Consider the following 12,959-nt stretch of genomic DNA (forward strand, 5'->3'; position numbering starts at 1 on the left):
ACGGAGAACAACAACCGTTACCAACTCATCCAGGTGCTTAGAGAGCTCTTCTTTCGCTTCTGTGGAATCTTCCAGTTAAACCCTTTCAGCAATACACATAGGCATTCTCCAATTCAGTGTGAATTAAATAATGATACTTACTTAACACACCTTGCCAACAGTGGGCCTGTGCCCTGGAACGGGGTGAGGGGGGGTGGGGAGAGTTGACTTCTGAGAGTCCAGGTTCTTCTGAGAGTCCTGCAGCACCAACAAGCGTGGCGTTGCCTCCCCAGATGTTGACGAGTGTGCGAAAGACCTTGACCTCTGCCAGCCGCACGGGGCCTGCGAAAACACCGAGGGGTCCTTTGTGTGCGTCTGTGACGATGGATTTGCTCCTTCTGAAAACCAACAGAGCTGCGAGGGTGAGCGTGGCACACGAGGGGGGTGGCGAGAGCACCGGGGGGAGGGAGAGAGCGCTTTTTCTTTCGCCAAGCGCCTCAGTCATGGTGGGTGAGAAGCCGGCAGGCCTGAAAGAGGCGGTGATTCTTTCTTGTGGGGAAGCGAGCGACTTTTCTCTCCGTCTCTTTCCCCTCAGAGCTGCCACACAACAAAAAGGAATGCTACCTGAACTTTGATGACACCGTCTTCTGCGACAGTGTCCTCGCCACCAACATTACCCGCCAGGAGTGCTGTTGCTCGCTTGGGGCAGGCTGGGGAGACCATTGCGAAATCTACCCTTGCCCTGTGCTCAATTCTAGTAAGTCTGAGGGGACAGGTGCATGGAGGGTGTTTCGTTAACAGATCTTGATAAGTGATGGTGACAGCTCCTCCTGTCGACTGCCGTCACCTTCGAATACAGGGCAAGAACCATAGCTCAGTGGTAGAGCAGGGCTTTGCAGGTCTGCGAAAGACTCCCACTATGAAAGTTTGGAGAGCTGCTGCCCGTCAGTGTAGACCAGGCACGGCCAAACTTGACCCTCCAGATGTTTTGGGACTACAACTCCCATCATCCCTAGCTAACAGGACCAGTGGTCAGGGATGATGGGAATTTTAGTCCCAAAACAGCTAGCGGGCCAAGTTTGGCCATGCCTGGTGTATAGACCAGAATTGGTATGAGGCAGCCTTTATACTTCTCCATTTCCTTGTACTGTTCTTCAGCAGACCAGCTTTTAGGGGAGAAGGGTTCCCTTAGCTCAGCGTTGGGGTATCCACTTCAGCTGCAGAAGACCCCCCAACATCTCCGGGGAAAAGCATCAGGTAGCAGCAGCTCTTGGGAACGACTCTGTTCCCCCCCCCCCTTTTTATTTCTTTTGTAGAGCACAGCAGTTGTAACAGCATGTGAAAATGAAAAAAGCCATGCAATAGGCATGTAGAATAAGTGCATATGGATTAAGTACCCAAGTCCAAGTCATGAAAGAAAAAAGCTGTCTTCACATAAAGAATGTTTGTGCTATTTGATTGTCAAAGAAGATACTCTCTTCTCTGCCCGACACCTCCTTCTAGGAGCAGACAGTGCTGTGCTTGAAGGAGAAATGGTGCAAAATAGCAGGAAATCCCCAAACTGCCAGCAAGGGATAAATCCTCCCAAGCAGGAAATGTTGCAGAGCGGGGGCGCCCTTGGAGCCTGTACCTTTAGGCTGATGGTTATTTATTCCCAGCTTTGCATATCTCTTTTCTCCTTTCTCCTCACTCCACATAGTTGAGTTCCACACTCTCTGCCCGGATGGCAAAGGCTTCATTCTGGATGACACCATCCTCAACTATGGCATCCCAGCACATCGTGGTGAGTCTTTTGAGCCATGACATACGAAGAGATGCCGTGTGTGTGTGTGTGTGTGTCTAATTTCACTGGGTGGCCCACCTTGCCCATACCTGTGACTCTCAGATGCTGTGTGACTCCGGCTCCCATCAGACCCAGCCAGCAGACACCGTGATCAGGGATGATTTGAGTCTCTACTCCAAAGATTTGTTCAACCCAGGGGCATGCCAACTCAGGCTCAGGGCCAAAAATGACCCTCCAAGGCCCCTCTGTCTGGGCTTCCAGATTCTCCCCAGACCACACCCTCCCCCTGGCACCCTCCTCAGCTGCTTTTGTCTGGCTGGAATGTTTTCTTGGACTATGAGGAAGCCTCTTGCTTGTCTGGGTGGAGAGATGTGGGGCCTAGATGCAAGGAAGGCTCTTGAGTGTCAGGAGTGGAGCCCAATGAACAAAGGGATGAGTGTTCCTCCTGTTGCTGCACTCACTGGCTCCACTCCATGGCTCTCAGCTGAGGGAAAACAAACATGAAAGAAAAATCTCTCTATGAGATTTTTACAGCCTGCATCTTCTGCATGGGGTTTTTTTTTTGTAAGGAAACCAAGTTATTTCTTTTTAAGTCGTTTGGAACCTTTTTCTTCTTTATTTTACTGCTGACGGATGGAGACTTGTAACTTCCTAAACTCTGTGAGTAAAATCTTCACTCATTTGCAAAGCTTACACGTCTGAAATATATTCCTAGCCTGAGTATTTTTGTGGGGAGTGTTTGTTCAAAGGTGGATGAGGGTAGATGTAAAATCTTTTTAATGAGCTTGGTAGCTATCAACACCGTGCTAACTGTTACGAGAGAGTAAGGATCTCTTCCAAACCTTTCTCTCCAACCTCTTTATGTGCCTGATATTGGGCATAGTTTGCCCAATATGGCTTTGTGGGCCAGATTTGTTTGCTTTGACATTACTGTGTCCTCATAGATACTTTGCTCTCCTGACCTCAGCAGCTGCATAATTTATATTTGCTGATTGCTCCATAATAGGGTTTCCTGGATGGTGTCGAAGTCTGAATCACATTATAAAAACAAACATACAAACAACACATTTTAAAATAATCAATCAATCATCAATCACTCAATCCAAAATAGTGAAACTTTCTCTCCATAACCATCCAGCTCAAACATTGGGATATTCAGAATTACACCTAACTGTCAGATGCTGCCTAAATGGTTGTATTCCTTCACATTTGCTGAAATGGTGATGATCTGGATGTCTACGACTTTCCTTTGCATTTTATAACGTGCGTGCCGCCCGAGGCAGCTGCTTCGCCTCGCCTCACGGGTGGGCCGGCTCTTGACGAAACGCAAATTCTCCTAAGGATATGGAGAATTTTAAGGTTTCATCTGGAGCACGCCCTTCCCCAACCTGGCGCCCTCCGGAGGTTTTGAGCTATAACTCCCAGCAGCCACTGTTAGCACATGCGCTGAGGAAGGTTGCATTTGAGCCCTGCAGGAATGATGCCTTGATTTGCTGGGTGGGTGAGGTTTCCCCGGATTAACAGCCTCTCCTCCCTTTTCGTTGCAGACATTGATGAATGCGCCTTATTTGGGGAGGAGATCTGCAAAGAAGGGAAGTGTGTCAACACCCAGCCTGGCTACGAATGTTACTGCAAGCAAGGCTTCTACTACGATGCAAACCTCTTGGAATGTGTCGGTAGGCAAGAGGGCCGAAAATGATGGGGAAAGCTGCAGGACTCAATATTTTGGGGGGTCCGCACCCCCCAAAAAACCCTCAACAACTGTATCCAGATTTTCACTTTTGGAAATATGGCAATTCTAGTGTGTGTCCTGTCCCAAAGCATAAAAACACCTTATACCATGGGCATAGCCAGTATTTTTGTTGGGGTAGGGCCAGGACTTTTGTTAGGAGGGGGGCAGAACTGATGTGGTCACTTATTTAAGTATTTCTATTGTTTTACTTGATCTAGAGGGGGGGCAGCTGCCCCCCCCCCGGCTACGCTCATGCCTTATACTGGTCTATCTTATCTCAGTCTGTGCTTGGGTTTCTGGTTTTGTTGATGGTTATATTTCATGGTAGTATTTCACCTTGCGTATTTTGACATTAATTAATAATGATAGGCAGGTAAGCGTGCAACTTTAGCAGGCGTGCTTTCATTTTTTAAAAAAGACAGCAATATTTAGATTTGTGTCGCTATACCTTTTTAAGAAACACTGCGTTTTGTTTTAAAAGGCAAGTAACTGTTTCTAGCAAGGCACCCCTTTCGCTCGCATTTATTTTTGATTTGGCGTGGCCAACGGCTAGTACGATAACGTTATTCGGATCGGATTGTTTCTAGCTGGGCTTTTAAAAATCTGTCGGAAAACAAGCAACACGTTGTGAAAGCAGTGTGTCATTTGGCAAAGCTTTGTAGCGAAGGGCGTGTGGAAGCTAAAAAGGCATGACAGCAGGCCTTGAACGCTCAAAATATACTGCATATGCCAACTTTTTAGAGAGGAGAGGGGAAAAGTAGCACTAAGTAGGGTGATCTGCGCCCACAGGAACTGCACTGCCATTCTTTTTGATACACACACACACACACACACACACACACTGGTACCTTGGGTTAAGAACTTAATTTGTTCCGGAGGTCCATTCTTAACCTGGAACCGTTCTTAACCTGAGGTACCACTTTAGCTAATGGGGCCTCCTGCTGCTTCCGCCGCGCCATTTCTGTTCTCATCCTGAGGTAAAGTTCTTAACCCGAGGTACTACTTCCGGGTTAGCGGAGTCTGTAATCCAAAGTGTTTGTGACCCGAGGTGTTTGTAACCTGAGGTACCACTGTATACAGTGGTTCCTCGGTCTACGAACTTAATTTGTTCCAGAAGCGTTCTTAAACCGAGGCGTGCTTTCCCTACTGAGGCCTCCCACCGCCAATGCCCTTCCACCGTTCGTCTTCCGAGGCAAAGTTCGCTAAGTGTGTGTGGAATACAGAAACTGCAAGACCTGAATTCCAATCCTGTCTCTCTCCTAGATGTGGACGAGTGTTTGGACGAGTCGAACTGTGTCAATGGGCGTTGTGAGAACACGCGCGGGAGCTTCCGCTGCTCCTGCCCTGTCACCACCACCTATGACTCCAACCGTAAGAAGTGCATACCGGCCAGTGAAGTTGGTGAGTCCTCCCCCTTCCATTCTTGAAAAGCACACGCTCGGTTTGCCCAGTGGACCCCTGAGCTGGAGGTTTGAGGCTGGTTTCTAACTGCCGCACGCTCTTAAGAAAGCCCCAGGACGCAGTGTTTGGGGGTTCTTAGTTTGGAGAAAAGGTGAATTAAGAGGTGACATGATAGACTTTTATAAAATTATGCATGGCAAAGATATAAAGTGCTTAGAGGAAAGTCCCCCCACCCACCCACCTGGCTTTCAACACTAGAACTCGTGGACACCCTACAAAAGCTGAATGTTGGAAGATTCAGGACAGACCAAAGAAAGCCCTTCTTCACAGCACATAGTTAAACTATGGAACTCACTCCCACAGGAGGCAGGTGACAGCCACCAACTTGGGTGGATTTAAAAGGGGATTCGGACGAACAAACAGGCTATCGATGGCCTCCACAGGCTCTCTGCCTACACAGTAGAGGCAGCAATGCTTTTGAATACCAGTTGCTGGAAACCGCAGGGCAGGAGTGGGCTCTTGCGCTTAGGACCTGCTTGTGGGTTTCCTACAAGCACCGGATTGGCCAATGTGAGCACAGGATGCTAGACCAGATGAGCCATTTTCCTGACCCAGCAGGCTCTTCTTATGCTGAAGGAATTCATTTCAGAGGCCGCCTTGTTAAGAAGTCGGCTTTGCCAGTTTGAGCCTGGAATAAAAGACCTCTCACAGGGCAAAACTTCAGTAGCAACAGAAGGGTGGAAGATAACAAGAATACAAAGCAATTGGGGCTTGTGGGCAGTAGGGTTCAGAATAGGCTTGGGAGCAGGGACATGCATAAAGATACCCACGTAGGAGTGAGCAGCTGGCTCCCTGGTTGTCGCCTGCAGATCTGGATGAGTGCCAGGACCCCAGGGTCTGCAAACTTGGGCACTGCACCAACACCATTGGCTCATTCTCCTGCGAATGCCCACCTCCCTTGACCTTGGACCCCAGTGGCAAGGAGTGCCAGCTCCCAGAGACACAAGCAGGTGAGCCCTATTTATTTACAGCATTTTTATACCCATCTAGTAACAAAAAGTTCTTTGGTCAATGTGATTAAAAAACAAAAACAGAAAAACCCATAAAACACAACACTGACATAAAATTAAGAAAAACAGTGTTAAAGAGCATTAGGGTCAAATCAAAGTAAAACTAGCATTTGCTAAAACAGCAGAGTCAGAAATCTACAGAACATTGAAAGCTTGCAGATTTAACATATAGAACAAGAGAACAAGAAGAACATACATCTAGAGAAGATTGGAAATCGTTTATTGAATATATGGGGGGGGGGGAAACTGTGTACACTTGAAAACGTTGGCAGCATTAAGATAAATTCAAGAGTGTAAATAAGTTTTGATGGATGCAGTAATGGAATACTGAATGGTTTAGGTTTTGTAAAATATGCAGGGATTAATGATGTGCAAAATGAACCATGGAAAGAGGAGAAGGGAAGTCATTGATATTTTAAATGAGTATTTTAAATTGCAAAGCAGAAAATTTAATTTAAAAATTATATATATAGAAATACTTTTTTAAAAAACAAGAAAATCTCTGTGCGCAAATGGAACTGAACCTCAAGCTGCCCCACCCTTTCCCTCTCCCCACTTCGCAGACAGGGTGACTGACCTTCGCGACGTCTGTTGGCAGCAGAGAGGGGAGGACGGGATGTGCTCCTCTCCGTTCAATGGCCAGCAGCTGAGCTATGAGGAATGCTGTTGCCGCTATGGCAAAGGCTGGGGCTACCACTGCCACGCCTGCCCACTGCGTGGCTCAGGTAACCACGAGCGCTGAGTTCATGGGGAGGGAGGAGTGGGAGGCGGGGGGTAGTTGGCTGAGGGGGAAAGTGCCCTTGAGCATTGAGGGTCTGACCTCTCCACACACCAGGAAGTTTATTGAGGCAGCCCAGAGTGTCAGCGTGATACTATTTCCTTTAGCAATGTCTGGGCCCAGGAATCCTGAAAAGCAGAGTGCCTCTGAGCATGCAGAGAGTCAAGAGATTTAATTTATACCCTAAATCCAGCTCTTCTCAGTATGGGGGATGTGGAACAGTATGGAAGACAGTATGTGCCACTGAGCACACACAGAGTGCTTTCCATCTTCCCACCAAAGAGGGAGCCTCTTGCACATTTGGGGCTAGGCTGTGAGCCCTGGCATACCCCACTCTTTCCCTGTAAATTATAATGCTTGTGCCCACTTTTTTTGCCTATCATTACGAGGGTGACTTGGGAGCAGGTGTGGCCCAAGGTGATGAGGACTGCTGTTTGTTTCTCCCTCAGGCCTTAACTGTCAGTCCACTCCAAGCGAGAGCAACTCGTTTTGGGACTTCAGCGCTTTGTTTGGCAAGGTGCACAAAGGTGAGAGTTTTACGATTGCCTTATGCCCACTCAGCCACTCCGATCTGCGGAACTTGCACTGTTATGGGTGTCACGTAATATTCGTTCCACATTGGTAAGAAATTGATCTTTTAGTGCAGCAACAACCCTGGAACTTTGGAACTCCCTGCCTATTGACATCAGGTGGGCGCTGTCACCAGACTCTTTTCGGGGCCCAACATTTTTGTTTCGGCAAGCCTGTCCAGACATGTAGAACATTGGCATGTGTTTTAATCTGGTTTTTATCTTATCACTGGTCTTAATTATTTTTTGAATGTTTCAAATAGTTGCTTCTAACTGGATCTTGTTTCTGTTTTACTGATCATTTCATTGTTTCATTCTTTTTTGTAAACCGCTTTGAGGGTTGTTTTTGTTTTAATCAAGTGGTATATAAATTTTATGAAATAAATGGAGACGGGTGGTGTTCAGGGGCAGTCAGTCTGTCTGTCTGTCTACAACAGCTATCACTTAGGGGAGTGGGAGGGACTGGAAACAGATAAACAACTACATGACTGGCAGCCCTGTATAGGGAAGTTTTTAATGCTTGGTGATTTATTGTGCTTTTATATTTTGCTGGAAGCTGCCCAGAGTGGCTGAATAAAGTGAAGGCTGTGCCATTTTTTTTACTCCCCCCCCCCCGCAAAAAAAAACCACCTTCCATTTTGAGGCCTTTCTCTCACTGAGCCCCTCCCGAAGGTGGAAGCATCCATCATTATTTGGACACTAGCCCATTTCCTGCTTCTTCCCCCACCCCAGATGCGGACAGCTCCGAAGAGGATTCCGATGAATGCCGCTGTGTGAATGGCCACTGCGTCCGCACCCAGCAGGGCTTGGTCTGCGAGTGTTCCCCGGGCTTCCAGCTCGATGCCAGCCATACCCGCTGCCTGGGTAAGGGGGTCTTGATTTTCCACAGCACAGCATGCACTGACATAGCGCTCTCGGCCAGGCTGAACGCTGGAGGGTACATTACAATGCCTCCAGACTCCAGCGATTTGTGTGCGAACGCCCCGCCCCTACCCCCACCCTCTGACCCCACATCATCCAGGGTTCTCCTTTTTAGGGAATCGGCTCCACTCTCCCGTCTGCAGAGGGTTTTGAGGTGTGGGGTGCAGGGAAAAGTGTGGAATGCCACCACCCCTCTTGGTGAGCTCTGAGGGGCTTACCTGACCACTTGTGGTATTTGGGCAGCAGTGCCGGGCGGCCATTTGCAATTTCCCATCATGCCCCAGAGTGATGCTAGATTGGTGATATGGTGGGAAAGTGGACGTGACTCAGATGCTGTTGCTCTGGTTGGGAAAGCAAATTTAAAGGGAGCCCAAGGCAGATGCCAGCAGCGGGCTCCTGCCATGGCACTGGGTTCCTGAGCAGCTACCCAAATGTGCCAAGTTCTGGCACTGCCCCCACCCCTCTTCTTTTCCTTATTTCTTTTCCTTTCAGATATTGACGAGTGCCTGGAGCTCAACCATCGAGGGCTTCTGTGTAAAACCGAACGCTGCGTGAACACCAACGGCTCCTACCGCTGTGCCTGCAAGCTGGGCTATGTCCGCTCTCGGCCCCATGGGATCTGCATCCCCCAGCGCCAGCGGTAGCGGGATGAAGTGGGGAGAGAGAAGGAAAGAGTGCGGCTGTAAGGAGGCCAGCGCCCTCCCTCCTGCCCTGGCGACCTCTTGGCTGCCTGTTGCTGGAAACTGTATACTGGGCTAGGAGGACATTTTTGTCTGGAACCAAAAAGGCATTTCTGACATTCTTGAGGACTCTTTTTTTTGTTTGTTTGTTTTTGTACCGGCTACGATGAAGGGGCATTGATTTGATGTTTTGTTATATAGGTTCGGCTCCCCTGTCCCCCGTTTTACGCTCCCCAACCCACCGGATATTTATCGTTAGGGTTAAAAAAAAAAAAACTGCAGCCGGTTTGCACTTGTTTCTGTAGGCTTCAGAAATAAAACTCCTTTTTTTGTACATAATAGATGTTGGTGGGGGAAACAAACAAGTTTCAAAGTTAATCAGCCAATTAAAGAAAAAAGAAAAGGGAGGAAGATCCTGTTACAGTTTCTGTCGTCCGATTCTGTTAACAACAAGGAAAGGCTGCAATTTGCAAACAAATAAATAAAAAGTCAGTGGGAGGTTTTTTTTGGGGGGGAGGGGAATAAAAAGGGCATTAAACATGCTCACGACAGGCATTAATTGAATAAGATGCTGCAGTGCTTGGAATGGGGTAACGTGTATACTCTCTAGTGAAGTCATTATCTGAATGTGGATTGCCTTGTTGCCAAAGCAACACTATAGAACTCAGCATGGACCAGGTCTTTATTTTATGTCACACTTAACACACACACACACCTGCGAGCCAGTTCTGACAAATGACCAGGCCTACCCACCTGTCCATCATTTGGTGTCATGATGGCATCCGGTGACAGATAGGAAGGCAGTCCTGCCCCTCCTTCGAAGTTGACCTGCAGGGGTCTTCTTCTGTAGTGTGTGCCACACAGGGAATGCACAGGTGAAACACTCCCCCTGCAGAATTGAACCCCGCCCATCAGGCGATATCAGCTGATAGGTCAGCATGGTTTGGAGGAAATGGCCTTTAGAGCCAACTTAGGGACCCCCCCTCCCCCCGTTGGCCAAGATAGGTCCATGGGCTGGAGGTTCTCCCCACTTCCACCTATGCTGATGCACAAGAGGGAGGTGTGAGCAGTTTTGGTGAAACCCCAATATGTGGGTAAAAAAACTTCAGTTAAAACTGGTAAGTGGGAGGGAGCGAGGATACTCCAGAATTAAGCATGCTCAGGATGGGGGCTGCCAGAGGAAGAAAACAAAGCAAAGGGAGTGAAGGAAGACATGTTAAGAGTGTCCTGGATGAAGCACTGTACCTCAGTGGGGGAGCATCCACTTTGCACACAGAAGGGCCCAGGGTCAAACCCTGCAATGTCCCAGGTAGAGCTGGGGGAAACCTGCTGCCCTGAAAACCCTAGAGAGTTGCTTCCAGTTAGGGTAGCCAACACAGATCTAAATAGACCATTGGTCTGACTTGGTATCTTTCTAATGAAGGCAGGAAGGCAGTGTATAAATCCAATAAACAAACAAACCAAAGAGCAAAAGTCAACATGATTTGTACAAGATAAATATGCAGGATAAATGTAAGTGTCCCCCTAGCCAACTTAGGTTCCCCCAGTGAAGATGGTCTCCCAGCACCTTTTTTTGTATTTTCTGACTGGTGGGCCCCAATTTTTGCATCATTATTTTCCTTAATTAACAAGCTGGCCATCAGCTGTTGTGGTACCAATCTATTAAAAAGGGCCTATAAATGACCCCGCAAATTATAGGCCAATTAGCCTGTTAAGATGTCCCAGGGAAGATATATCTCTCATTGACAAACTAGCGGATTGGGTAAAAGATCATGTCGGGACAAGCTGGCTTTTGCCCAGGCTGATCAACTTTAGAAAACTGTTTTATGTTTTGAGTACATCATTGATAAATACTTGGCTGGAATTGTGAGAGGTGTTTACGTGGCTTTGGATTCTATCTCTTGGGAATGCCTTTGGACCAAACAAACTACAATCTATGGGGATTGATATGCAGGTATATAATGGCATATAAAAGCATATATAAGCATACAATGGTGCTATATTCTGGTACACCTCTGCAAGTTGGAATTGTTGGGGGTCCTTTATCCAACGGAAAGGAGTAAAACAAGGATGTTTCCTCTCCCCCTTCTTTTTAATATACAGTATTTATAAATGAAGTAGTTGAGTTTCTGAGAGGTGAGCACTACTTCCCAGTGCAAACTGGAAATCAGAAATACTCCAATCTCCTTTATGCAGATGATGCCATCCTGGTCTCTTATGCCCAACTGGGCTTGCACAGACTTGAATTGATTCAGTTTGTACTGCAAGAATGAACACCTCTCTTACCAATTACCCCCCCAAAAGTTATGATATTTGGTAAATCCAAGAAAATTCACAATTGGTCACTCGATGGAAATAAACTGGAGCAAGTGCTCTCTTTCAAGTACTTTGGTGTGGTTTTCCAGTGGACAGGTAAAAATGGTCTGCACAGGTTCAGCCAAGCACCTTGTTAGCTGCTGGAACTTTTAAGTGGACTCTTACGATTCCATCGCACAAAAGGCGGCAACCTGGTCCAGCCCACTTTAGAGCTTTACAAGACGGTGTTGCCAAAACTGCTATAGGGAGCGCCACTGTGGGCTATGGCCATTTTAGATTCACTGGAAATAGCACAAAATAAATTGTTGCTCACACTCCTGTCAGTCCCTGTTTCTACCAAAATAGCATTACTCCATGCATAATTGGGTGTAATGCCCATTAAAGCTGAAGCTCTTTAAATGGCCCTGCTTTCCTGACTATTTTCAAGCAGGTATCACATCTTCTCTTGACAATTTTGGTAGAGATGATGCCCAAACTCATGGAAGTGCGAAATGCGGTTGGCTGCCATGAGTTTGGGATTCTCTTCCAAGACATCTGGTAGACTACAGATGTTAAAATGAGGGTAGCCTTTACGCAGGCAAGATTAAATGCTCTCCCATTAGCAGATTGGATGGGTCGACATAAAGGAATACCTAAGAAAGAGTCTGTGGCTGCAACTCGGGCTGGAGCTTCTAGACACATCAGAAAAACGTTTCAGGAAAATGCGTTGCAAACCTCATAATGGGAAATCACGCTGCTGAAAGATGGAACTCTACAGCGCCATCTGGTGTCACAGTGTTATAAAGCATTTAAAACACACACACACACACCCCAACGTACCGGTAGCTGAGTCCTCGGTGTTAATAGAAGAATGCCCTTTCTATAATGATATTAGACACAGTTATGTCTACCCACTGTTAAGAGTGCAGAAGGGATGGTCATCCCTTGCAAAGATCTGGTTTTTTGCTGTCTGATGCAGAGAAGTACATATACAGGGTGAGTCTTTTAAAAGGCCCCGTGGATACAGAGTACTGTACATATGTTCCATGGGGCCTCTTTTAAAAGACTCACCCTGTATTTCAGAACATCCAAATTTCTTGTAGCACAGATCCGTGCTACAAAACTTAAAAGGATGTATGGGAAATGATGCGTGTTTTTTTTTAAAAGGATAAGGAGTACAAATGCAAATTATTAGTATTATTATTGCTATCATTTTTAATGTGTATATCGGCTGTTTGCTAAAACACAATCAACTGACTATGTAGTCTCCACTTTTAGCCCACTCAGTTTGGGGGTGGCACGTGGCAGCACTAAATGCGGGGTTTGCGCCACCAAACCAGCAGATCACCTTGGCTCTGATTTGGAGTCAACGTGACAAGGTTAGGTTTTGGGCCATTTAATTATGACTCCAGTTTGGGTGTCAGTTACTCAGTTTGGGAGCCGGCACAAAATGTGGAGTTTGCAGCACAAAACTAGCACTAAACTTTGGCACCTGTTCGGAGTCAAATGGACAAGGTTGGGTTTTTTGTTTTTGTTTTTTGCATTCTGGTGCCGCCACTGCCCCCAGGCCAGAAAAAGGCTGCTTTGTCATTTTTTAAAAATAAATAAATAAAAGAAAACAAAATCCCCAGAAGCGAAATTGAGATTTGCCCATCGAAAACAACGGAGAAACTCCAGAATGTTAGTGTTGCACCCCAACAATTGCAGATTATTAGCACTGACTCCTTCCTTCCTTCCTTTTTAATTTGCTT

General features: G+C 46.9%; 1 protein-coding gene across 1 annotated transcript in view; it reads left to right on the plus strand.

The window, feature by feature from the left end:
- LTBP3 (latent transforming growth factor beta binding protein 3) overlaps nt 1–9,304 on the plus strand; it is a 40,123-nt gene extending 30,819 nt beyond the window's left edge. Inside the window, exons 19-28 of the mRNA XM_033174363.1 lie at nt 273–401; nt 575–736; nt 1,679–1,762; nt 3,310–3,438; nt 4,758–4,895; nt 5,765–5,905; nt 6,529–6,690; nt 7,193–7,270; nt 8,045–8,176; nt 8,726–9,304. Coding sequence (XP_033030254.1) covers nt 273–401; nt 575–736; nt 1,679–1,762; nt 3,310–3,438; nt 4,758–4,895; nt 5,765–5,905; nt 6,529–6,690; nt 7,193–7,270; nt 8,045–8,176; nt 8,726–8,877 — 1,307 coding nt within the window. The 3' untranslated portion in view covers nt 8,878–9,304. The remainder of the gene's footprint in view (nt 1–272; nt 402–574; nt 737–1,678; nt 1,763–3,309; nt 3,439–4,757; nt 4,896–5,764; nt 5,906–6,528; nt 6,691–7,192; nt 7,271–8,044; nt 8,177–8,725) is intronic.
- Nucleotides 9,305–12,959: the final 3,655 nt, after the last annotated feature.

This window comes from Lacerta agilis, chromosome 17, assembly GCF_009819535.1.
Source record: "Lacerta agilis isolate rLacAgi1 chromosome 17, rLacAgi1.pri, whole genome shotgun sequence".
Taxonomy (NCBI): Eukaryota; Metazoa; Chordata; class Lepidosauria; order Squamata; family Lacertidae; genus Lacerta; species Lacerta agilis.